The following is a 27295-nucleotide window of genomic DNA, read 5'->3' on the forward strand; positions in this document are numbered from 1 at the left end:
AAGGCTGTGCGGGGTGCGCTGACATCTCACTGATATTGTGCAGTTCTAGATGAAAACCCATAAGAAAAACCAGTGCTTGCAGGACCGTTCAGAAGTACTGCATGAAGGTATGAGGCGAGTATCTGCCTCGACTTAAGTTATCACTCCAGCTTCAGGATGGCGACACTATAGTCGCTCTTGTATCGTTTTGTTACAGAGGGGCAAAGGCCCGTGGATCAATCGGTTTAGTAAAATTTCTCTTTGTCGCCAGACACCGCCTACGGTGGCACTACCGAGTTGAATTGTTGCTAGAATCCCTGCCGGATCCCTCCGTTTCTGCGTGTTTCACGCGAGGGGCGTCCCCGTCAGTAGCCATGGCGCCGTGCACTCCTCCGAAGGCTCTAGACTTCGCTGTAGCCGTCCTCGCGGAGACTAGTCCAGAGACAGTCGTCCTGAGAGTAATCCGTTTAATAAAGATTACAATGGTTGCACATAAGTATGCTGAAGAGCGCAAAAGCGAAAACCTTTCCCTGTCCTCATTCTGCCTTAATTTTTCAGTTTCTATTTTCTGTCATTTTTTGTTCTTGTATAACATCCGCCGTCTAGCGATCAAAGAATCACTGCATGAGGAAAACTATTCTTTTTTCACGCAGTTAATTGTTCTCTCTCGAGCAAAACTTGGATTGTAATATCTGAAAAAACAAGTAAAAAGAAACTTGTATAGTTCGAAGTATCAAAGCAAAGCTTGTTCAATTGACTCGCCCACATTATTTAACTATACTGCAACGTGGTGGTGACGTTGAAGAACACTGTAGCAATACTGTGAAAGACAAAACTAACTTTTATTGGGCGAACCTGTGCCCACAAAAGAGGCTACACTTACAGCACAACGGTAGCGGCCAACACGGTCGGCGATCGTCGAAAATCTGATCCGCGGGTCAAGCGCGTCGGCTGTTATATAGCAGTCGTCGAATGTTCCAGACTAATCGTTGGGACCCGCGTGCCTTCCACAAAGTTCTACACCATTCGCGTCAGGCGATGAAATCAGATAATATAAGGTTCGGCTACGACAGCGAATAGAAGCATCGATGACTTGCCAGAAACTTCGGGCTTGTGTTGCTCTTTCTAGGACAGCAGATTTCTTTTCTAATGTAATAAGTGTTTTATTATTGCACTGATAAATGCGCTCACAAGTAGTTTGGAGCTGGGATACTGCTTAAATCTCATGGTCGCATGTTCTCACTTTCATTTTAATAAAGTGTTCTTTCCTATCAAGCTGTTTGGCTTTTGGTTCTCAGGAAATGCTATACCGATGAAAGTCAGCATGTTGTGCAAACGTGTCATATTTAGATATTGTTAAATTATCTACAGGCAACTTCCCTTGAGCAGTGGAACCTCACGCTTTCATTGGTGTAAACGACGTAAAGATCGTATTTGCAATTTATTGTGCACTTTCTTCAAATGCTTGCACAGAAACCGTATTTTCTGCAAAAAAAAACTGAAATGAACAACTAAGAAAGATAACTCTGCATTAATTTCAAATACATCTTCTGCAAATGAAAAAGAAAACTGTGTAAATTAACAGGGCAGCCAAAAACAAACAATTGAACTCAATTTATATTCACAGACTTTCTGCACACGATAGAAAAAAAAACACTAAAATAACAGAATAACTGAAAACAGAAAAGTGAACTTCACAGACATTTTACAATGTTTCAGTAATAAGAAAAATTTGCAAATCACAGAATTTCAGAACAGAAAATGGAACTTCACAGAAATTTGACAGGGATTTTCAGTAAATAATAAAAAAGGTATCATTGTAAAATAACCGAAGAACTTAAGAACAGAACTGTACAGCCATTTTCTGGCAGGACTGCTGCCAGAAATTTTTTGTTTCATTTTTTTTAGTGTTGATATTCTCTTTCTTATGGGTTAAGATAACGTTCGCATTCTTCCAAGATTCCAGTACGCTCAAGATCGTGAAGCACTTCGTACGCAGGGTGGCAAGTTTTTCTAGCACAATCTCCCCACCATCCTTCAACAGACCTCCAGTTACGTGTTCCATCCGCCTTTCCTCACTGTCGGATGCCGGGCAGAAAAGTGCTGGCCAAGTCAGAAGCACCTGTAAACCCGCATTTCAATAAGATGGAGCAAGGAGAATGACAGACCCATTGAAGGAATTTTATTTAAACAAATAAATAAGGGGAGCAGCACACACACATCAGAGAGAATCTCAGCCAAAAGAATGCCTCATTTAATTCAGATAGGAACAGCAACTGTAACGTGAACTTAGTTCAAATACCACATTCACATATTGTAGCAGCCTTCATCATTTCTAGGGAATACAACCGCACACGGTACCGGCCCGATCCTCAGAGAAGGCGTCAGTGGGCCGATTTCACTGCAAGTTTCACCATGCCACCGCAAAAGATGCCGATAGTTGCCTTTAGCCATTCTTAATTCATTGCAGGCAAATTAATTATACAAAATTCGGCAGACACTTAAGACTGCTTAAGTGTGGGAATGCAAAAGCATTACTGTTCCTGGGTGCATTGACACCCATCCACATACACAGCACTCACACACGCGCGGCACCATCCAGAACGCTGCAATAAGTCAAACGATTGGATCAAAATTTTGAGGACCATGTTCCACCCGAAAGCAGGTCAGACGTGACTCACATGAGCTCAGCAATTGTCGCCAGATTTTCATGGCGGACATCACCAACAGTCGCAATTTCTCGCCGTGGACTCTCGGACACTACCCCGGACCTGGTGTTGAGAGCGGGGAGGACCAGGCGAGCCAGTTTCTCCATGTTTCCACCGTTTTTCGGCCGGCCACATCGACACGGGCAGCTAAGCGTAACAGCTGCGTGTCGACTACGACAGAGACGGCGCCAATTCGGCGGTGCCTGGGGCACGCTCCGATCATGCCTTACGTCGAGGAGGGTCTCGACATCACCGATGAAAAACTGACTGACGGAACGTGGACAGCGCTAGCTATGCAAAAGAAGTACTGTCGTCAATCGAATTCAGCGGAGCAACGTAAAACAGCGCCGCCGGCTGAGAACGACACCGGGATGCAACAGCTGCCACGTGGCAGACCGCCACCGAAAGAAAGGAAGAGGCCTCTCCCCTGCCTACCGGCCAAAGACATTAAAGTCGTTCTCAGAGCACAAGGCCAACTCAGCCTATGTGACATCGGTCCAGGAAGGCTGGTGGAGATCATCTGTGCAGCCGCCCAATTCGACCCAAAGGCCGCCCTCGCTACTGACCAGGTGGGTACACCCGTTCAACAACACAGTCACGATGAGCACCCTTGAACCAGCGAGGGCCGCAGCCTACACTAAAATACAGGAACTCTCAAGATTGAAGACTGATGGATCAAGGTCACTGCCTACGCCCCGGCACCAACAATTCCATCAGAGTTGTGATCTACCTAGCATACAGCTAAAAAACGAACTTGGACATCTTTAACGAGCTGAAAACTCGTAACCCTGACCTTCCCATCGCGGCGTTTGGGCCAGATTCGCCACTTCATGATCACTTTTGCCAACACCACACTCCCCCAGTACGTCGGATATCTGAACTTCACATTCGAGGTCTTCCCATTTAGAAGCAGACTGGAGGCACGTGTTTTAATTGCCGCATAACGAGACATCGAGCGGATGCCTGTCCGCAGCCAAGGCACCCAACCTGGCACAGGTGCGGCATCGAAGATGCGCCACCACAAGGACTGGAACCCACGTGCCAAGCGGTATGCATCGTGTGCGAGGGCCCACATCCGACAAACAGCAGGAGCTCCAAGCACCGTTTTGTACAAAATCGCTGTGTCACCTAGTCCCATCAGTCTCAGTCAAGCTCAAGCCCGGACACAAGTGTCTCGGAGCCAGGGCCCTCGGCGAGCCAACGTCTCTCTCGATCACGGGTCAGAAGTCGACCGAACAGGGCACCAAAGGAGGACTCTTTTCCGGCTCAAAGTGGACACCGTGGGAGCGCAGGTAGGAGCACATCGTCATCTCGGAAAAGCTCTCGGACCAACTCCAATTCCAGAGCAGAAGATAGACCTGCCGAACATTTGGCATGGTAAACGCCACTTACTGACGACAAGCAATGCCAACGAGCGCCCGACGCACAGGTAAGGGAGCTGGCAGAGTTAGTCAAACAGCTTCAACAAAAGTAAGCGCAGTCCAACGTTAACATCAAACACTTAGAAACTGCAAATGCGCAATCCAAAAATAATACTGAATCGACTAAGGCTTGCGCTCGTGTCGAAGTCACTCGCAATGAATACATGCAAGTGGATCAAACCTTCCGCAACAAAAGACATCTCTTGTACCTCGGCCAGATCCAGATGAGCTAGACAATTACGAACAGAGGTTTGCAAAAATAGACGAACGACTTGCCAAGGTGGAGGAGACTATCCAGAAACTAATACCACAGCTTAAAAAAGTAACCGAGGCGATGTCCAATGTCGTACTTTTGAAACGGTGCTATCTAAGCTCCACATGCTAACCAGTAGGGTTTACACATTAGCAGCCCCTAGCAACCTGACCATGACATCGGCAACGCTAAATGCAGGCTCTTTTCCTCGCACCTACACTGCACTCTCCCACACACCTGATGGCGCATCGGCGCATGCGTTCGCCAGCAGTATTCTCAAACCTAAAGTAGTGCCACCCGCGCGAGCGGAAACTCCCTGTTATAGTATGGCAATGGAACTGCAGGGGATTCAGAGCCAAGTGTAAGGCTCTGGAATATGCAATTTTGGCCCAAACAAACAGACCGGCAATCATAGCCCTTCAAAAGACGAATGCAGAAGTAAAGCTCACGGGATATGCAGCATAAAATGAGAAAAAGACGGCCGAGATCCGCCTGATCACAGCTACACTTGTACACCGCAATCTCACAGTAAATCAACTAGATCTGGAAATGTCGGTCTCTCACACCTTTATAGAAATCTTACCAAACACGCACGCACAATCTCCCCTCTACATTCTCAGTGTATATAGTCCACCTAAAGACAACAGCACGAAAATAGCTACCCTCCTCCGCAAGGCGCATGCAGCCGCGCAAGATGGAATGTTGCTGACTGTCGGAGACTTGAACGCGCCCCATGCAGAATGGAGCTACTCAACTAACAGTAGAAAGGGAACTACACTCTGGGACAGCTCGGGCACTAGGCCACACCTTACTTATCGACCCTGACAAACCTATGCGCACTGGTAACAGTGTAACCAGGGATGCGTGCCCCGGCCTTACCTTTGCAAGAAGTATCCCCACTGTGAGATGGGAGAATCTCAACATCGGAAGCGATCACTATGTGCTGTGTACCACTTTCCAAGCCACACATTGCAGAATGCGTCGCCGGGAAGTGAAGCACACGAATTGGGACGCCTTCAGATATGTCTGCTCGCAAAGGCCGACCGAGGGCATAGATTTACGACAGTGGATGGAGAGTCTGCTTCAAGACGCCGCCAACACCTCGAAAACTGTGACGCAGGAGGAAAGCGGTCCCAGTCTAGACGCTAAGCTAGTACACATGATGGAAGCACAATGAACTATACACGTACGATGGCGTAAAAATAAGCATAATCGGCACTTAAAAATTCAATTAACCCGGCTTGAAAAGGACATCGAGGCATACATGTGGGAGCTTAGCCGAGAGCAGTGGCATCAGACATGCGACCGCCTTAATGGGCAACTGGGCAATAAGAACACATAGTTGCTATTCACGCATTTACTCGGTCTTGCGAAAACTAGGACCAAATCTCACAAGACCCTACAGGGGATTGCGCAAGCTTTCCAGGGCAGCGGCGAAGAGCTCATGACCACATTGAAAAATCAGTACGTAAACACTTCGCAGGAAATACCTATGCCAGATGGGTATTCAGGGTCGGATAATGCTCACATGAATAGGGCCTTTATCGTAACGGAGGACAGAGCTGCTCTTAATCAAACTGACACAACCTCGGCAGCCGGGGACAATTGCATCACCAATAAGATGTTGCGCAACTTAGAGGACAAATCGGTAGAGGCCCTTACGAACCTCTTCAACAGATACTGGATAGAAGGCAGCATCCCCGATGAATGGAAGCACGCTAAAATCATTCTCAGTCCTAAACCGGGAAAAAGACTTGAGATTGGGAACCTCCGCCCAATTTCACTAACGTCATGCTGGCCCTCATTACATGAGCTCAAGAGGTTGCCCCCTGCTGGAAGCCACCCTGGTCTCGCCCCAGCCCCAACTAATCCCTTCCATTTTGTGGCAATAAAGTTGTAACCACAACCATCAAAATTTTGATGTGAAAACTGGTTTTTGAGGAAAGGAAATGCCGCAGTAAATGTCTCACATCTTGGTGGACACCTCAACTGCCCCTTAAGGGAAGAGGTAAAAAGTCTGGGAAGGCATACAATTGAAGGTGCATATGTCCTCGGTTCGAATCCCTGTCGCAAGCTAGCCACCAACTTGACAAGCATGTGTAAGCTATATGCAGCGAGAAATCTTATGACACCACCGGGAACGTTGTACTTTCGTAAACGGTTGCATCACAATTTTGGTATGAATGTAGTCGGGAAAACTGGCGCCACATTGAGGTTGGCTGGTGGAGAGTATATATAGAGGAACGACATGTATACGATTGCCTGAAATGGCGGCGCTCGGCTTGTTGTGTGCGTCCTACAACCGCATGATGTCACCCTATTTTTCTTGACATCGCTGGGATTTTCTGTACCATCTGCGAGTACACTAACACACGCCGCCGGCTTTTCTTGTCATGGGACTAGTAATGCTTTTGCATTTAAAGTTTACTGCATACATACGTCGAAAAGAAACCTCTCGACACGTTCTATGGTCGGATACAACTTAGGTCTGTTGTGAAGCTCTGCCCATATTCATAACCGCCAGACTATAACGCCGAGACAAGGAAATATTCTGTTGTTAAACCTTTTGCCTAAACAAAAAGCTAATCACAAGACGAGATTTGCTGCTTATTTTTTGCCACTAGAGTTAGTACGTGCGCCAAATATAGGACCCTCAAAACATGTAGGGAGAAAGCACTGGCAGAGACTCGGAATTCGTCCGAATGTTGTCAAATATCTGAACATTGCAGTGAAGACCACAGGCATCACTGGGCCAGCAGAAACAGCTAGAACGCGCAGTCTGCGAAAGAAGGTAGTGGAATCGGTCCGCGACGAGGCAGAGAGACTGAGAAAAAAACAACTTTATTTTCAATCATACTAAGACCTATAGGTAGTCTTCAGCCAGAAAGGCAATGACTAATAGGCGAAGGGCGCTGACGCCAATCACACCCGCCAGTAGGGAGTTATTAGGTAACTAGGGTATACAGCTGCGAGACAGGACGCGCTCTACGTTTGCATATGGAGCGGGGCAGATGACACAGGAGGAATCAGGGCAAATAGCGATGAAGACGTGTACCTGTGCTGTAGTCAGGAAACCGAACCAAACCAGCCTATTGCCACAAATTACTGCATAACCTGGCACCCACCCCACAGTGACCGAGGCTGGGGTGAGGAGCAATATCTGCCGCGCGTACTGTGATTGACTGCACCTTTGCAAGGGCCGCACACACAAGCTAGTTATGCGCAAGAGTGTTAGTTACTCCAGTACAACACAGGCCTCTCCACTGCGTCGTCGGGTAAGTTCTGCACGTTTCTATAAAAAATTTCACTTGAAACAAAACGGCTTCTTGAGTATTCTGCATATAATGTTTTGTGCCACTTTCCGAAGAAACTGCCGATGATACGTTCATGGAACAAGCCATGGCCATAGAAAGACATTAAGCATGGACACTTTTATGGACAACTTTATGGACATCGACGAAGACGTGCAATCAGGTTCCGACACCAGTCCCAGAGAAAGTACAACATTACAGAGAAATGCTTCGGTTCCATTCCGATCAAATAATCAGTATAGAACAACATATGCAGCCAACAGCAATTAACGATTATGTTTTTCTAGGGTTCATTGGCAATGGAAGACCTGATGTGGGCAACATCCCCTTGATGAGAGTAAAGATGCCTATCGCATTTCAACGACAATCAGTGCAGTGAATCCGGCAGCACTTTTTTTCTTCGCTTATACTAAAGAATCATGCGTGAGCATAGGAAAAGGGCTGCACAGAATTACAACAGTTTTGATACTGCGATCCAATACACTTACCGCAAATAAACAGCAAAAAAGGTACAGTAAATAAACTTGATGAAATTTCATTGAGTTCCATTACGGTGGTGGATGCATACATTGCAATCTGTTTTGGAACATCACAAACTCATTTTATGGCCGTTTCTGCGCACCCTGCGCAGAGGCCGATACTGTCGTATTTTTTCCTTTCGAGACTGCGATTGCTAATTACCTATTGTACACATATAACAGGCTTATAAAGCCTGTAAAATTCAATAAGTCATTCAATAAAACATAAAACCACTTGTACGTTCACAGCAAGGAGGCAGATTTTAAGAGTAAACCACCGTGAGCCACCCAATTTCTCAGCAAATTGCATACAGCGTCACCCCTGTGCCTCGCTACCATACAGCCGCTCCTGGGCCGTTCAATTACGCGGTGGTCACAAACATGCTTCTCACTATGTCCATGGGCAGCATGAGATCACATGTCTTATCAGAAAACTGCGTAGTCTGTTCAACACACCGCTCATGCAGCAAAAAAGAGAGCGCTGAAGCCGCCGACCACGATCCCACGGGGGGACCGTTGATCTGGATGTTTCGCACCTCCTCGCTCTGCTCTCCTTCCAAAAGCAGTTGGGTGTTTTTTTGGAGAGCCTTGGACGCTGGGCACAGCAGTGTAACTGCGCTTAAAAGCGTCACGATGCCGGGATACAGGCTTTTGAAAGAGGAGACCATCCTGACGGCCAACGCGTCGAAGTTGTCCCTCAGTTGTGTCACAAACGAGTTCTGCACCGTCCTTTTGTATGAACCCCATTCTTGGAACACGTCAACGTTATCTAGGAGCGAGTAGCGATACTCTCGCGCCAATGCCTTAATTGAGTCAAATCCAAAGTCATCCAACTGACAGGTGTCTACCGGCCACACCTTGGGGTCTAGTATGCTGAACTTCCTGATGGACGGGCTGGTCTGGCGCACGATGTCATCCAGGATCTCAGCCATAAGGCTACACACCTTGTTCATGGTGGCCGTGAACAGTGCTTCGTCCAGGTCGCAGCTGATGTCGACTCCGCGATAGCGGCCGCAGCTCTGGCGCAGCTCCTCAAGCAGCTCTTCTACACGGACGCCACCCGTGGCAGTGTGGTGACGCAGCGTGCTCGAGGCTCCCTGCAACTCGTTGAGCACTTGGTAAGCAGGGATGCCTAACGCCACAACTCGGCTCGTCCACTCATGCAGGCTTCGAAACAGCTCGATGTAAAACGCCAGGTTCACGATAAACGTTGTAGACTTGAGGGTGGCCAGAATGAATGAGATCACCTGGCGGTCATCTTCCACAAGCGAGTCCACCAAAACTTTGTTCAGTTTAGTCACAATGTCCAGCCAGTGGTTGTGCAAGGTAACAAGGGTTTTGTAGTTAAAAAACGTACTCGTCGACGATTCTGGTCCCTGAAACATAGCGTCTCCAAGGTTGAGGTCATCAGCCAGAGCCAAGTTCTTCAGCATGTTGCACAGATTAGCTATGATGGCTACCTGGGGATCGTCTAGCATCGACTTCTGTAGTGCGTGGCCCAGCACAGACTCCAGCTTGTAAATGACACAGTGAAATTCAAGAAGAGCATTAGATCGATCTTTTTTTGCATTCAATAACGCCTCAATCTCCTCTACATGAAAACAGTCTCTATCAACAGTTGCCGCTACGAGTCGGCAGGAATCAGCAACGCCCAACTTCTGCAACTTGGCGTTCAGCACATCAGCAAAGCTAGAAGCCATACCTTGTTTGAAAGACACGAGATACCTGATAACTAACTGGTTACTCTTCACAAATGTTATAAACGCTGCATCTTCAAGCTCCCCACAACGAACAAAAGCCAGTCCATACAAACCAGCTGCGCTGACGTCTTTTCCCAGTGCCTGCAGTAAGCATTTATCAATGGCTGCTCCAATTTCTGACACAATGTTGTATGCATTTTCCTGACAGAATGCAACAATATTCTCGTCTTGCTTGTTGAGACCCACAACCACAGGAAGGTCACTTGCAGGACTGTTGGCTTTCAGCACTTGGTAAGCACACTGGAATAGGCACGTCAGGTTGACCTTTGGGCAAGCTTCAACCAGTTCCATGCTATGGTCTGCATTTTCAATGACTCTACAGCCTCTGGTATATTCCAGGTGATGCCCTGAAGAAAAGGAAAGTGAGCAATAAGAAGTAGATAATGGTTCACACTTCTCACACACAAAAAAGGTGCGGCAATGCAGCCAAGGCTCAATAAGCATTGCTTGAGACATCAAAGGGCAACTCTACACTATCCTTACACTCCAGAAGCTCCTCCAAGCTTCCATTAGGCACAAACAGCACACCTTCAGTGAGGACAACAGGAAGGTTTAACATCAGCTGAATGGGGCAGACCACATAGCCATGGACAGCAGTTCTTTGCGCTGTCAATGCAGGATAACACATGAGAACATTCAGCAAGGGGAGCACACGGATGAAGGTGCGCATTATTGCCCACTCGAGCAGCCTGAATACATTATAAGAGTTTTAGCACAGCCTTACCACCCCCGTTAATTCGGACCACCGGAGTGCTCCTGGCCAAAGTTCATGGCGTCTACGTTCTATGCCGTCGAACATTCGCTCCGAATGGAGGCCGTCAATCGAGGAATGACCGGCACGCCAAATGAACATCCAAATAGCCCATCCTAGCTGCGCAGTGCAGTTCAGTCTGCACAACAACAGGCCTGACGACGATCGGATGGCATCCGTGTCCAACGGTATAGTTTTGATTTCGCTTTCTGAGCTTCGTGCCTGCACACGGCGATGACAGCGATGGCAGCTATCAGCCACGCATCAGCTAGCCAACCGACGAATGACGCGGTTTTAGACGCTGGTTAGCGCATCGTAGTAATGCGCGTCTCCTTCGTATCTGTTGATGTGGTTCTTCCAGAAAGCCGAAATTGTACAGTGAAACGTACTCATACGCGATGCTTCCACTTATAAGGGGGCTCCATCACTACCGCGTCACACCGTGAAGGATGTGCTGGATGCCAAACCATTTAGCAGCAGTTTTGCTTCTACAATCCCGACAGTGTGCACGCAAGAAGGCGTTGAAACTCAAAAACACTCACTGAAAAACACTCCAAAAAACATACAGGAAAACTCACTCCAAAATCAGGCGACTATAGACCAATTTTTCACCAAATACATTTACTGTGATGCAAATAATTTTTAGCAGTTTTTTCGGATGTCTTTCGACAATTCGAACTTTCGGATAATTCAACAGCTAAGAGTAAAAAATAACGACCTTTTACTACCGCTACCGCCAGAACGGCATGCCCAGATAGCACCCACGGGCCAAGTGCGGGCGCATCTACCGCTTGGAGCCACCTGTGCATGCGTTGTTGGTGGCTGGCGGTAACAGTACACAGCAAACGCATGCAGCAACGCTCGGCTAAATGTTTAAGGAGGTATGGTAGGGTAAATGGCACATATTAGTTTTAACGCAATATTTTAGAAATGAGTGCAGATATTTGCATCAAATTTCATGTGCTCACCAAAAGATTCCCCTGGGTATAACATGAGACACTTTGTCTATGTCTAGATGGTATACCTTTCCAATGGCCCACTCCCAAAATTTCAGGTGTTTCATTATTCAATATACCTTTTCTCTCCAGCCAGAGAGGAATCTGATGATATTAGGCAGTGTTATTCTAAATACCCCCAAGTTACATCTGAACTAAAGAGATATCATAGTCTCTTCGAAGTTTGTGTCCAAAAAAATATCTTGCATGCACAGAGCCACAAGGCACTGTCTTTCAGTGTAACTTTTTGCCAGTGTTATCGTTTAAATCATCAGTCATTTTTTAGTTCACAATACTTACAACTGGTTGTGACACATGTGTGCAAGGTTTCACTGGAACCGGATGAATACTTTCTGAGAAAAGGTACATTGAATTTGAGCAATTCATAAAAAACGCAATTCGAGAAAAATGAAGTGTTATGTTCGCATACTGCTGGTTTTCTTGCAGGTGTCTCCAAAACCCTTCTTAGTGTTCCTTTTTATCCATTGTCTTCCTTGCTGTCAACACAGAATTCTCTCCTGTCAACACGCTCTTTGTCCATTCTGTCGAGGGCAATATTGCAAAATACACATAATGCACATATGATGCGACCTGATGCCACTCCTTTTCCGCAGGACCGAAGTGCATAAACGAACCTTTGATTTACTTCAAAGACATTGCCAGCAGTAGATTTGGATGTCTCGAGCGCATTTAGAGCATCACTCTCGGTGCAGGTGACATTTATGAAGGATGCGAAACCGTCTCGCCTGTCAATAGCTTCTTCCAAAATTTCTCCCTTGTTTCACCATTTACTCACAGCAAGATCTTGCAAGAAGCTGCGGAGAATAGCGATGTTGATTAGACGATAGCCAGTCGTACTTGAGCCGTCTACATCGAAGGATTCACCAACGATCCTCTCACCAAGTTTCGTAAGGTTTGCGCTTCATCGTGTCGGTTTCTCACTGCCCTTCTTGCTAGTGAACCGATTACCTTTAAATGTTCTCTTTATGCTACATTTGCTGCATGATCGTGCCATCTTCTGGGCAAGTAATGCATTTGAAACTTGAAACATGAGCGACCACGACCGCAATGTTGGAAACAATAACAAAGTAGAAACACGCTACAAGAGCACCACTAGCGGCACATCTGCTATAAAAGTAATCATTTCCAACAATATATTATCTTTTAATACACATCATTTAGTTTCCACACACACACAAGCAAAAAAAAAAAGAACTGCGCCTTAATTAAGAAAACCGCGAAAGAACACAATAAACAAACCGGCCTCCGAACACCACTCGCCATTTTTAAACGCCAGGTCGCGCGGCACACTTCCGCACAACATTTACACCGCTTTGAGTGGGCGCTCGAGGCCGCGCTTCCGCAGGTTTGTTCCTCATATTGCAGTCGATTTTTCTTTGCCAAAAATTACAAATTTGTTTTTTTGGTGGGCTTACCCTACCATACCTCCTTAACAGCACGATGCTGCGTATTTAGTTAATCGCTATGCTTCCCTCATCTACACTATGTTTTACACATGCTACCCTAACAGTTCCTATTCTGATCACAATGTATCATTAATCGGGCACGAACCCTCCTGCCAGGTATTTGTTTGCGCGTGCCTGCCGCACCGAGGAGCCCGGCGCTACAAACAAACATCCGGTGGCTGCGGTGAGGAGAGGATCACGGAGGCGCTGGAATCGGATCCTCTACACTACCCATAACCTGAAAGGAACAGAAGCCATGCTACTTACCGGAGCTAGCTCCATGAGAGGTAAGAAAGGGGTCTTCAGCCATCCTGATAGCAAAACCTGCAATTCAGCAAGAAGGTGATCTTTCATTCTCATCTCTAAGCACAGCACATTTCACACTGTGACAAAATTAAGTGATCCCACATAATAAACATCTTCTGTAAACCACAAATATATGCAGTGTTTGGTGAAAGTTAGGCCTGCTTTTAATAAATGGTACAAGAAATGACAATCAAAATGTGTATAATCAAAATAAAAAGTATAAAAGAAGGTTTCTTCAAGTGATTTCTCTCAGAAATCACATCTTGTGCCATGTCAAAATAAATGTGGTGCAAGCCACAGCACTTCCCTCTTCCCACTTCACCTAAGTTGTTACTTTCATTAAACACGTTAGCTGGCAAAGTGTCATTTTGGAAAATGAGGTTGGCTCATATTGGTGGAAACCAAACAACTCAAACTTTATGACTAATTCGTATATTTGCACAACAAATATTAGTTTTAAATAGAGAAACAGTCATGTAACACCTCTTCAGCATTTTAATTTGCATTCAGCAGCACTTCAGCCATGATTACTGCCCCGCAAAACACGCTGAACATGCAAAGTGAAGCACATGAAAATCTGTCATCAACAAAGTATTCAATCCTCAAGTTGATGAACAAACGATATATGCTGAAGGAGATTTAACATCCCAAAGCAGCACATGGGCTGCGACAGACATCGTAGTGGAAGGCTCTAGATTAATTTCAACCACATGGGGTTTTTCAATGTGCACTGACATCACATAGCACATAGCCATTTTTGTATTTTGCCTTCATAGAAATGTGGCTGGAATGGCCAGGATTCCATCCCCTGTCCTTGAGCTCAGCAGCTAAATGCCATAGCTACACCAGTAAAGGTCACATCGCCTCAAAGTAAATGTGACTTGGCAGAATCGGATGCTAATGTCGGTGCTCCACCCCGTGTATAACGATGCACCCAAGCTGACAGCAACTTATCTACGTAGCAGTTTAAAGAAATGTGCAGGAAATCGATCTCATGAGGCCGCTTGTCCATAAAACTGGGAAAGGACCTTGCAGCAGGCTGGAATAATGGCACGTGCACAATAAGAACTTTAACAGCAGATATTTGGAGCATGATCATTACCAGACTTTCTTATATTGGCAGTTAGTTAATTACCAACCCACTGCAGTACGCTTGCAGGTACCAACACCTAGCCATCGTTACCACATCTTAATCACACCTATGTACTTGCATCTCAGTGCACACTAAATAACCCTACGTGTAGTAGAAATTACACTGCAGCCCTCCACCACAGGACTAGCCTGAGCCAGTAGTGTTGCTGAATAAAGTTTTTTTCCTTTCTTCCTTTCCTTCAGTTCAAAGTCCAAAAATGCCCAAAAATAAGGTAGGTGAATATCTGCCAGATATTCAAAAGGCATCAATGTGCCTGACTAGTCAGCTTAATTAGCAAGGATGCAAAAAGTAACTTTTTAACTTGACCAGCCAGACACAGAACTGCGATGTAAAGCCTGCAGTGCTTCTTCAGTACACTTCATGCTCATTTTGGATAACAAAAAATGATGGGCTGACAGCACATTCCATTAAAAGATAGCCCAGAATAGAAATGTAACTAATCATGGCTATACATGTCCCACCTGTGCACGCGAAGAAAAAGAAACAGTAAAATCTGTGCTGAAAGTAGTACATCCATAAAAACCGAGCCCAATACCCCATATTCCCAAAGGTAGCGGGAGACCAGAGGAGGCGCCACCCAGTCATTGCACTGCCTTCCTCTTCAAAAATAAGCGTGCACCACGGTACATACCGATACATGCCAATGCTTAAACCCGTATAGGAGGCTATTCACTCCAAATGACTGCCATTATTCGCGTGAGCAAGTGGCAAGATACCACAGCGGTCTGCTACCTGCTTCCACTATTTTGACCAAATTGCCATGCGTTTTTTTCTTCAAACACAAACTTAATTTTGAACTGTGACAGAGTAAACAGTGGCCACCTTTAAGTAGGACACATGTATGTCTGCTGTGGCATTATGAATTTTGGCTCATTTGATGCACCAAGTCAGAAATGACAGAATCGAAAGTGAAACTATCATGACAAAAAGGAAATATCTCTGCGCAACAGCTTCACCATACACAGGATGTTTCCCATGAATGGAACGAAATATTTAAAAAATGCTACATCTTTCAATGTAAAAACTGCACCAATGATGAGAGTGAACAAATCAAATTTTAACCACAGGAGATATGCAAAAAGTTTTGGCCTGAAAAGTGTAGCGTTTTCACGTCAAACACAAATGCTGTAAATTTGCAACAGCACCTTTATTCAGAGCACATGGAACATGTTCAGAAAAAAGTGCAAAGAAACCAAAATGATTCCAGCCCAAATGCCAGCTTTAAAAATGCAACAATACCATGAAGTGCAGGTTTCCATGGTACAGGCGCGGACATAAGCAAACGGAGCACTCCATTCCGTTCTAATTGCAATCTCGCCTTTCCTATAGGACATCAGGAAACATTATTTGTTCATGAGAAAGTGAACTATCGTCTACTACTAGCCTGCACATACCACAGTTGCCAGTCTCAATTATGAAGCGAGTAAAAAATGTTAGAAGGCAATGGCGTGCTCAGTTTACTTTTGGCCAGGACTGTACATCCAAACTGGAACAGCCACAGTTGCTACCAGCAAGTATGACCAGCCACATTGTTAGGAGTCTTTGAAGCTATGTGCACTTTGTGCAACAAAAACATGAAGAGAATATAGGGAATTTTCGTAATATTGCAGAGTTTGGTGATTTGCTCGTGTCCTACTGCTTATAAATTGAAAATTTTCTCACATCTCCTGTGGCAGTTGTGGGGACTCTCCCTGCTCCCGTCCCCTTGGGTTTGTTTCCCCGTGATGACACGTCCTCCCTAGTTACCCTATCAAGAGAGGGCGCCGGCGTCGCAGCAGCACTAGCGCCACAGACGGCATGACTGTTGTGGGCGCTGGGGGTACAAGGTACAGGAATCTCTCACTTCAGCATAAGTGACTGCACGTGGACATTTTGGTGCAGTTGCGTGCTCCGCCAGCGGGGTGAAGCCTCGTGGGAACATATCCCTCGAGCCTGTCCCGTCCGGCCTTGGAATGTCTTCCTTGCCCTGGCGTGGGCAAACACTAGCTTGTAACCCTGCTAATGAGTGAATGACCTCGAATCTTTAGCGTACTTTGTAGCTGGCCAGCGTTATTGCTGAAGTAGCAATAAATGCCTTTTAGGGTGCAGCTCTTAGGCGCCCATTCCTGGCTTACGAGTCGTCGTCGTGGGTGTAACTAGCAGAGCGAAGACCACGGCGAAGGATAAAGTAGGGCGATAACGAAGGGAAGGCAAGAATGAAAAGGCAGAGGAGGAGGGAGCTGTGGAAGAGAATAGTGGAAGCTAAGGTGGTAAGTGGAGGAGGAGAATATGACGGGGGCAGGCGAGGGGTCACGATCAGTTTGTGCCGGCTACTGCGTAATGACTTCCGAAACGTGTTTACAGATAGGCGTCATGCTTAGAACATGCACCGCAACCACCTATGCAAAAGTGACTGCGGCGGATGTGGTAGCAGGCAGATACCCACGTGACCCCTCCGTTACAGGCGGTAAACATTGCAGAATTTGTGAAAACGATGCACTGCCTTGCCAAGTGAGCCGACTGTTTGCGCAAAGATTGTGGACCCCTTATAATTGTCGCAGAGGTTCATGGCTGATTATGTTCGAATCAGCATAAGGTCTACCACAGAACTACTAGTGGCAACTTGAGGCAGCTATGAATCGGCAGTCGAACTGTCAACCAGCACATACACAAGTGTCTATGGGGGCCGTTTGTGGAGTCCACGCGGTTTACCATGGAAACAAGCACGCATACTGTGTGGGCCATACGCCTCTTGGCCCATTCCACATGAAGACGCGTCCTTTGTGGCTTCAGCGTTCCTCCTTGAAGCAATGAGACAGGCACGCTGCAAAGCGTTTTCACAAGGAGCAGCAAACGTGGGAGAGGACACCGCAACCAGATAGAGACTGCACGCGCCACTCTTTACCACTGAGGAGCGTTCATTCAGTACGATAGTTTCAAGACCTTGTGCGACAAAGTGGCAGTGTTTCGCATTGTACTCTTAAGGATAGTTTAAGCATCGTCCAAGTTTTCTGCCTCAATATATCGCAAAATCAAGCGTCACTAAAATTTCGCATAATATAATACCGTAATCTTGAGTCACTTTTTTATGTCAGTACGTGTTGTCCCTTTGTTCCCATAGAGCATGGCCCGCCATGGTCGGCGCGTGCTGGTAGCTCTTGCAACCATGGGGTCAGGTCGGCAGCATGAAATGTCAGCTAATTGTTCCTTTGTTTCCACACAGCATGGCCCGCCGCGGTCGGTAGTGCTCACAACCACAGGGTGGGATGGTGGTTTGAACTGTCAGCCACGAACAAACGGGGAAAACGTATCCTTCTCCCTATCGAAACCCCACATCAGGCGCCCACGTGGGAACACTGGAACTCTTGGAACACTGTAGATTGTCTGTTCATTTCAAAGAATGTTCTTTGCCCGGACCTGACAAGTGCTACGCCTAGTGCGATTTCTGGATCTCTAGGACCTGTAGCATGCTTTCTTGAGTGCAAGGATTCCACTGCAGCATGTTTGAACTTGTCAACATGCCCAGCATATTTTTTAAAGCTTTCCCCAAAAGCTTCATTAGTGTGAGAACCACATGGTCCGCATCGAGGGATCACGAAGAATAATGCCCACGGAGTTGTCAAGCCCGAAGCGTGCGAGTACGGAAGCCGCATGGGTGGCCAGAGTTTTTCCTGTACATATTTTCTCTGCTGGCTCTGGTTAGACTCTGGGAGTCGCAGCTCCGAGAGCCGGGTAGCCTGGGGCACTGTGGCATTGGGCCACAGGTGCCACAATGAGCTTGTTGGTATTGCAGCTCGGCACTGGGCACTCCGACAGCGTCCGAAACAGTGGGCACCGACCGCTCATAAGCTGCTACATGCAGTGAGCAAGGCAGGACCATTCTACATGGCGACGTCTCCTTACTGCTGCACGTAACCCTTTCCGGGTCTTTGTTTTGGATGGCGGTCGTTGTCAGAGTGGTAGACAGGCCTAGAGCTTTTCGATTATTTTCTAAATTAACACGACCAGGAACGCGGTGCTGAGAGAGGGCGCACATTGCTGCCCACCTGTAAGGTGCCTTAATGTCCACTCGCCTCCGCTTTGAGGGTGGGGACACCCCTTGTACCAACCCACCCCTGTTTCCCCCTCGCAGGTGCATGTTGGGTCCCACGTGCCAGTCGAGTACTGCGTGTGCGACGTGGTTTGTATGCAATTTCTTGGTGGCTGAAATAATGCGATTGAACTGGAAATAGGCAGTGCATAGTTGTTTCTCGCGTGGCAATAATATTCTGGCACTTCTGAGTGTGTGTTATGCATGGTACAATCGCTCAGACTACACGGCAACTGAGAAGTTATGGCTGATTGCTGTGCTCTCCAGTTGCTGGCTGCTCTGAAAAAGGACAGCGGTTGTTTGGTCCTCCTTCATAGTCATGATTTAGATTAGTACTAGGGTTGCCGAATTCTGTAGAATTAAGCTGTACCGCAGCGGTGGCCTAGTCATTTGAGCATCCGCCTCGTATGCGGGAGGTGCGGGGTTTGATCCCTGGTGCCGACGGGTACCCACCGGTGATACAATGGGTACAAGCTTTCCCCTGCTCTGGAGCTCGGCTTATTTAGGGTGAAATGTTGGGAAATGGGTTGTTGGTCCCACCCTGAGTAGAAGAAATAACCTTGTGCCGTGGTGCTCTTTGGCCACAGATGCCCTTGCACCAGAAAAATCGATCATCATCAGAATTCAGCTGCACTTGTTGTTCGAACGCAAGGACTGTTCACAAGACCCCAAGCTTGTTCGGTATGCCAGCAGTGCGGAGGATGGCCTGCAAAATATAACTATTTTTGCATAGTTAACACCCGCTTTTCCAACGTTCCCTGGAATCCCTTTTGACTTATTACTACATCGTAGAGAGGGAATTCCACGCAGTAATAATGGCGAATTTCTCCTCCAAATGGCCGGTTGCCACATTTCTCTGGGGTGGACAGCTGAGGACATGATCTGAAACCAAATTGTCACGTTTCCTCAACGGCTTCCCTTGGGTTGTTCCATAACAAAATTACGCAGACTATTGAGTTTCTCTCTGAACGGTGTTGTCTACATGTAGAAAATAATAAACAGAGCAATTGCAGCAACGAGAGCTTCAAATACCCGCTTGCCAGCAACAGCGCCTAAATAATATGGCTGCCTTACTGGGAAACATCTTTATCGTCAGGTTCTGAATAAACCACTCGGCAAATTATGATGTGTCCTGGCAGGTTTTTACCCTAGCCTCCCCTTGGCGCGGTCAGCTGCGGGACAGTTAGCTTTCCCGGCGTACGTCATCAGTTTACGTGCTTTGGTCTAGTGGACCTTTAAAGCATCCAACTTTTGACAGTGTGGTGCTAAAGGTACGATGTGTAACGAGGCGGCTGTAATCGAGCGAAAAAACACTGCGACGCACAACGAGGCGTCTCTAATTGGGAGAACAAAGGTGGCGAGGAACGGTCGAAACAAGCAAAACTGTGCCAAAGTGGGCAGTTTCGCGGACTGGGCAACGCCCCTCTGCTTGACGTGAGCTTCTGTGGTGTGTGTAATGCAGCTCTCGGAGATCAAGCAATGAGCTACTGTTGTGTTCAAGGCTGTTTTGCCCATATTAGAAAAGGACAGCAGCTATTTCGCTTTTCTCGGGATAGCGCACGCAGAAAAAAAGAGGGAATCGCAGGTCAAGCAAGATGGCAGGAAACCAACACATAGATCCAAAGTATGCGAGCCACGGCATGCGAAACGCTTTCATTCCAGAACAGTTCTTAGTGGGAGAGGAGGTATAATGCATTATTTTAACTTTGCATCCTCATAATTACTGAAATTTTAGCAGTCGTCAAAGGCCACTTCTCGCACTTGATTTCATGGCAAACGGAAAGCTGTCTGAGTGGCAGTCTTTGGCAAATATGCATATGCAGCTTGGAATAAGTAATTGCGATTGTTTGATCTGGATATCTTGGTCGAATTTTCGAACCAGGACGAATTTTTCTTTAACTGCGAAGTTTCTGAGAAAGCTGAATAGCTTTCCTTTGTAGCCATATGGCTGCGCTTGGGTAGATGCCAATGAGTAATTACTCCCTTATTACAAATTTACTTCACCTTGGGGGCTTCCCCTAGACATTTGACCAACATTGTTCCCACTTCGAGTTATTGATCAATTCGCTCTCGCCCTACCATAAATTTGCAGTCCCGGTTAGCTCAGTTGGTAGAGCGACTGCTCTGGAGAAGCGGTGATCCCGGATTCGAACCCCAAACCAGGACGAATTTTTCTTTCACTGCGAAGCTTCTGAGAAAGCTGTATAGCTTTCCTTTGCAGCCGTATGGCTGCGCTTGGATGGATGCCAATGAGTAATTACTCCCTTATTTTAAACCAATCTTAGAAGGCCTTTTCCATTGATCAGTGATTGAAAAACATCTTTTTAACCCATCCTGTGCATAGGGGGATGCTTATTTCTTGATGTATTTCCATGAAGTGTGTGTGTGTGTGTGTGTGTGTGTGTGTGTGTGTGTGCGTGTGCGTGTGCGTGTGCGTGTGCGTGTGCGTGTGCGTGTGCGTGTGCGTGTGCGTGTGCGTGTGCGTGTGCGTGTGCGTGTGCGTGTGTGTGTGTGTGTGTGTGTGTGTGTGTGTGTGTGTGTGTGTGTGTGTGTGTGTGTGTGTGAGAGAGAGAGAGAGAGAGAGAGAGAGAGAGAGAGATGTTGTACAATCACTGATCAATGAAAAAGGCCCTCTAAGATTGGTTTAAAATAAGGGAGTAATTACTCATTGGCATCCATCCAAGCGCAGCCATATGGCTGCAAAGCTGCAAAGGAAAGCCATACAGCTTTCTCAGAAGCTTCACAGTGAAAGAAAAATTCGTCCTGGTTTGGGGTTCGAATCCGGGATCACCGCTTCTCCAGAGCAGTCGCTCTACCAACTGAGCTAACCGGGACCGCAAATTTATGATAGGGCAAGAGCGAACTGATCAATAACTCGAAGTGGGAACAATGTTGGTCAAATGTCTAGGGGAAGCCCCCAAGGTGAAGGAAGTATATATACACACACACACACACACACACACACACGCACACACACGACCACTCTCACAAAATACCACTGTTATATCTCCAGAAAATTGTTTTCTAAGTTACATGCTTTCTCTGAATCTTGTAAAAGGGCTGCAGATTTCAAAATATGTGGCAGAAGGCTGGTTCAACGTACATTGCATTCCTACTGGTGTGCTACAGGTCAAGACATTCTTAATTTTTTTTTCCAACGCAGAAATTTTTGTTTTGAATTTTTGTGATGCAATATCTATTGCAATATTCAGTGCGTGAAAGAAATCTTATACTCTAAAATTTTATACTGTATATCTTATAAATTTTATACTTTAAAATTTTAAATTCTTAAATCTGAAAACATGTCTAACCTGCACTATGGTCTAGAAATTTAAAATTCTTAAATCTGAAAAATAAAAAATGTCTTGACCTGTACATGGCCCTAAAGGTGCAACAAAGCAGACGAGGTCCAAACAGATCAAACAGTCATGAAGAAACCTGTTCTGTAAGGAAAGTATCTAGGCAGAAAACAATGAGAAAAATACCTGTGAGAAAAACGCCCGTGAGAAAACCGCCCAAAAACGCTGTTTCCCCGCAATGTATAGCCATTGCAAGCAGTTCACAAAACAATTTTTTTATAGTACTCCAGATCGATTTCAGCAATGAAACTCTGGGACAGCTTAAAAAACAAGGCATGCAAGATAATACAATAATTATTAAAAAAATCAATTTTTTGGCCACTCTTTGGGGGATTTTGAAGCCATGTCCCCCCCCTTAATTGACCGCAGAACAAACTTGAAACGTTCTTGTTTAAAACTAAGCCATGGAACAACGTTAAATATATACACTCATAAAAATGACGAATGCAAGCATAAATGTCTATACAACATAAACAAGAATTCATCACATGAGTTTAAGCAATTACATGTAGCTTGTTTCCTGAAGTTCAGTCTCTTATGTCCTCACACAAAATGAGCGCTCTTCTTTTCATCGTTGGGATTAACCTGAAGAAACATGAAATGCAAAGACCAAGCTTGCTTTGCTCATTTGCGTCCATCTTCCGGAAACTTTCCACTGCTACAGTGTGGGTGCTCCGCTGAATCTTTACTACGACTGTATAAAGTGCTGCATGAAGGCCTTCTATGGTACAGTCTCCCTGCTCTTCAGCATAGTTTGCAAGCCAACATCAAGCTGCTGAGATGACTGCAAGCCAAGGCCTTGAGAACCTGTCTCAGACTTCTTAAAACACCTCTACTGCAGGTACACTGGCAGAGAGCAGACACGCCTCTCCTTGCCTGTGAGCACATAGGAGCTGCTTCATGCCCCAGTGTGGCTTGTGACTCATGAACCTGGACATCAGCTTGCAGTACGTTGTGTATCCGAAGTGCCTGACCTCCTTCTGTCGTACTACCAATGCGCTACAACGTCTTCGTTACCACCATGAAAATTTTCCCCATGGATCATTACTACAATTTCTGTCACTAAAACAAAAGCAAACACCCTCAGGACAGCGCTAACATACTTTAACCTTGAGCACATCTCAAGATGCTACAGTGAGCACTGCCATGTCTACACCGATAGCTTCGTCACGTCCACATCATCTGCAACTGGCATCTCGATACCATTCATGCACGCCACAATCTTGGCAACACTCAGCCAAAGAACATCAGCTGCTGCCACAGAACTGCCAGCTCTTCAAGGAGATTTTGCATATATTCTCAAGCAACCACCCAAAGCATGGCTTATCTTCAATGATTCTTGAGTGCACTGCAATCAGTGAGGTCATCAAACACCCAGGCTAATCACTGATATCAACAGCCTAAACACTGAAGCCAGTGGGCTACACAACAACGTAGTACTGCAGTGCTCGCCTGCTCACTGCGGCATTGTAGGCACTGACCACGCAGATGGCACAGTGAGAGCAGCACAGGGTGGTTCATCCAAGGTAATCCCCATTCCCTTCTTTTGGAACAAGACTAATGGCTGCTGTAGCCTGATGCTGGCGCTCGCAGTGCACTGTGTGATATGTATGACAGAGACCACCAATATGGTCCCCTTCAACACACTGACCCCACCTGTGGATCCCACATGCTGTGTAACCTAGGTGGGTGTGAATGCACCTGCTTGCACTGGATTCACCTCAATGTAGCTTACACGTACTTCCAAAACAAAATCAGACACTCCAGCAATTCACTATGCTGAGCACATCGTGTATGCGAAAACCTTCAGCACTTATTCTGCAGCTGCAGTTATTTTACAATATTTCGCAGCACTGCAAAGACTGCATAAGGTCTCTGAGAGAAGTATACCCCCAGCCTGGAAAACATAATTGGACCCAGCTTTGGCATTATATGCTACGAAAGCCGTCTTAAAATTTCAGAGGGGCATGGGTCTTATATGCACCCTGTGATAACTCCATGCGTGGCCCAAAAGTAAAATAAACTATGCGAGTGGTGGATGAACTGCTTCCCAGCATGCTTTAGGAGCGGAAGCGCATGCAGACAGCTAGGGTCTGAGACCCATTCTGCAGTTTTGATGCTCACCTTATCATCAGCACGGTCTAAACCGCGTTTTTTCCATCAATGCTCATCATGGGTGCATTTAATGCTTCATTCAAGGATTTATCATTGGCATGAATCATGCCAAATGAGTTGGTCTTTGGTAGCCCATGCGCTCTGCTTTGTCACCAATGCAACCACTTTCAAAATGCAGGCTCGCGTGCCCACTGTGGTTCTCACATCACTTCTCGGTTATTCTTCAACCACCGAAGTATGACGTTCGATAAATGCCTGCATGAAGCATTAAAAGCATCCCTGACAAACACTGTTGGAAACAGCATGGTTGCACCAGTGCCAAAGGTAACGTGAGCATCAAAATTGCAAGATGTGTCCGCCTGACCCTCGCAGTCTGCACGTGCTTCTGCTGATAAGAGCATGCTGGAAAGCAATTTGTCCACCGCTCATGTGCTCCATTTTACTTTTGGTGCAACTGTACATGCACGAGACTTTTGTGTAAGCGTGCTTCGCTTCGTCATTATCACCCTCATTCGGAGCAGTCTGGCAAGTAGATTACCAGGGTAACCTCTAGAGTACTCATTAAAGAGTGCCTCCTCCCCCCAGATAATGTAACGGTCTCTAAAAAACCTGCTCCGTACCTGATTCTCAGATCCACACACGGTGCCCATTTTTTACACCCTGAATATCATTAACAATAAAGAGTGATAACAAAGGGCCCTACATACACTGCATCTGATATTTGAAAATATTTTCATTAACATGTATCTGATAGGATTTTCTTTCCTAAAGTTACGTACAACATCTCGATGCAAAGGAGAAATGCAACTCACTGCATCTATTTCTAACTCCGTAACACCAATGGCAACTCATTTTTCATTTTGCTGTTCAGACCTCAGACACTACCTGCTTCTGCCAAACATCAGTGTTTTACAAGATACCAGCTCCCATCAATCAGTTATCAAATGCAGGTCCTTTAAAAGCAGACTTAAAGGGACTATGCAATGAATAAAAAGTCGCTTGTAAATGTTTTCAATGCTTAGAAATGATGCTAAGAAGGACTCACACCAAGTATGAGTCTTCGGAACTGAGCCGGCAATTTATTATCAATTTCTAAAAACCATGTTTTTAAAATTCGCGGGCCGATTGGTGTGCTCGTAGTGACCGAATTTGATACTAAAATCGTGAAAAAAGACGTCACTCTACCCACGACGTCGCCAGGCCACCAAACGCTCTCATTCGCTGGAGTCACGGCAGCCACGACATCACGGGCACACTTCCGGTAGCCGTGAAAATCGTCTGCTCGTGCCGCCGCGCGACCCTCTCGGGCAAGCGCGAGCCAGGACATTGCCTTCGTGCATATGGTTTCAATTTTCCTCTGCCGCCTCCTTCTGTCGGGAGTTCCGGAGCCACTCGCAGCGGCTCGCCGAGTCGCTACTGTCGTCAATGGCGTTCAGCCCAGCACGGCGTGAACGCACAGGGCTCGATGCCCATCGCGGCCGTAAGAGCGAGCAGTCGCGCCTCGAGGTCCAGGTCCATCAGACGACAAGCAAAGAAACCCTACGCGCGCTGCAATCACGCCGCCGACGCTGCTGCTGGGGTGCTAGGAGCAACAACCGGAAGTTGCAAAAGGAACGTCAGCGGATGACGTATTCATGGGCAGGGCCCAGTCCCAGAGCTGTTTTCTTTATTTTTGTCTGATGCCCCGCGTGTACGAGTTGAGGGGGAAGAGGAGGAGCGTAATTTTTAATCGTCTATATCTTCGTTGTTATTGATGCTAGCTCAAAAATTCTTCCGTTGGGGTGACGAGTGATGAAATGCCTATCTCTCGTGCTTTATGTAACCTCAATTAATTTATTGCATAGTCTCTTTAAATTATGTGTCTCTTACCCCTAGCCCATATCGTCACCTCGTGCATTCCATTCTCTGAACACATAAGTGAAAAGGTATTGTCTTCCAAGTTTTACCGGGTCAAGTCATTTGTTTAAAAAATTATATTAGCAAAGGCGTAGATCAACTGCACTTCGCTCATCTGTCATACATTTACAATATTAGCTTGCGTCTTGGTCCAAGAACACCACAGTAATGAGACATTCAGCAAAAAGGGGTGCAAGAACGCAAGAATGCAATTCCTCTCAGAAAGAATTATGCATACGTAGCATGCAACCATTTAAAACAGTGACGAGCTGAAGTAAAGAGCTGAAGTTGGACCCAGGCAATGACTCAGTCAGGCCAACCACTTAGCTAAAGCTTTAGCTAGACGTTTTGGCTAGAGCCACAAAATAAATATACTGAATGGCTCAGGCACAGTGTACTACATGAAAACCCTCCCACTAACCTTCCGAAAAGATTACATGAATAACATTTTTTTTTTCTCTTCTACCTTCTTTCAATGTCCCAAAGGAAACACTGCCCGAGCTTCAATTAGTAAGTCAAAGGGCTAAAACTTTCTTAAGCATATATAAAATTGCACTTTCATAGCAAAGAAAGTTTACAGGTGGCATCAAGATCGTCATACCACATTCTTTATTTTCTCGAAGCTTAACTGTGTAATTCTGCATGCAACAGCATTGTTTCTGTTTTACTCTCTAGAGAAAAAGCTTCCTCATCCTGAATGGCAATGGGCAACAGAAAGCTAGCTGGTGTTCATACAGACCAGTGAGCAAAATACACATTAGTTTATTCAGAACAGTTGGTTTGTTATAAATATCAAATTACACATCTAGCTCTAAAGTTTGCTAATGGTTTCACAAGCATGCAAGCAGTATAAATGTAAATGAAAATCCTGATGTTATCCAGTGGAGCATTAAAGTAAGGTAGCAGTCAAGCAGTATGTGCAAGGACAGAAGGGCAATAATTAAAGCATGGAGAGCCTGGTATGTTCCAGAAAACCAGCCTCTGATAGCCAAAGGGAGGGAAAAAACACAAAAGGAAAGGCAAGGAGGTCAGCCCTGCACAAATTGCCAGTCACCTATCCTAAACTTCGGAAGGGTGCTGAGGAACAAAAGGACGAGAAGGAAGGAAAGCACAGCACTGATAAAATGATAATGATGATGATCAGGTTTTAATAGTGTAAGTGTAGCTTAGCCCAAGAGTTCCATTGCTGCTGTGTCTGGTCAGCATTAGGTAGGCTCAAAAACCCATTTTTTCCA

The 27295-nt window shown here is 46.1% G+C and overlaps 1 protein-coding gene across 1 annotated transcript in view; it reads right to left on the reverse strand.

Moving 5' to 3' along the window:
- Positions 1–1583: 1583 nt before the first annotated feature.
- Positions 1584–27295, reverse strand: part of LOC144114206 (uncharacterized) — a 31919-nt gene continuing 6207 nt past the window's right edge. Inside the window, exons 3-4 of the mRNA XM_077647799.1 lie at positions 13430–13486; positions 1584–10297 (exon numbers count right to left, since the gene is read on the reverse strand). Of these exons, the coding sequence (XP_077503925.1) occupies positions 8553–10297; positions 13430–13472 (1788 nt within the window). The 5' untranslated portion in view covers positions 13473–13486 and the 3' untranslated portion in view covers positions 1584–8552. The remainder of the gene's footprint in view (positions 10298–13429; positions 13487–27295) is intronic.

The sequence above is a fragment of the Amblyomma americanum genome, chromosome 1 (genome assembly GCF_052857255.1).
Source record: "Amblyomma americanum isolate KBUSLIRL-KWMA chromosome 1, ASM5285725v1, whole genome shotgun sequence".
In the NCBI taxonomy this organism is placed as follows: domain Eukaryota; kingdom Metazoa; phylum Arthropoda; class Arachnida; order Ixodida; family Ixodidae; genus Amblyomma; species Amblyomma americanum.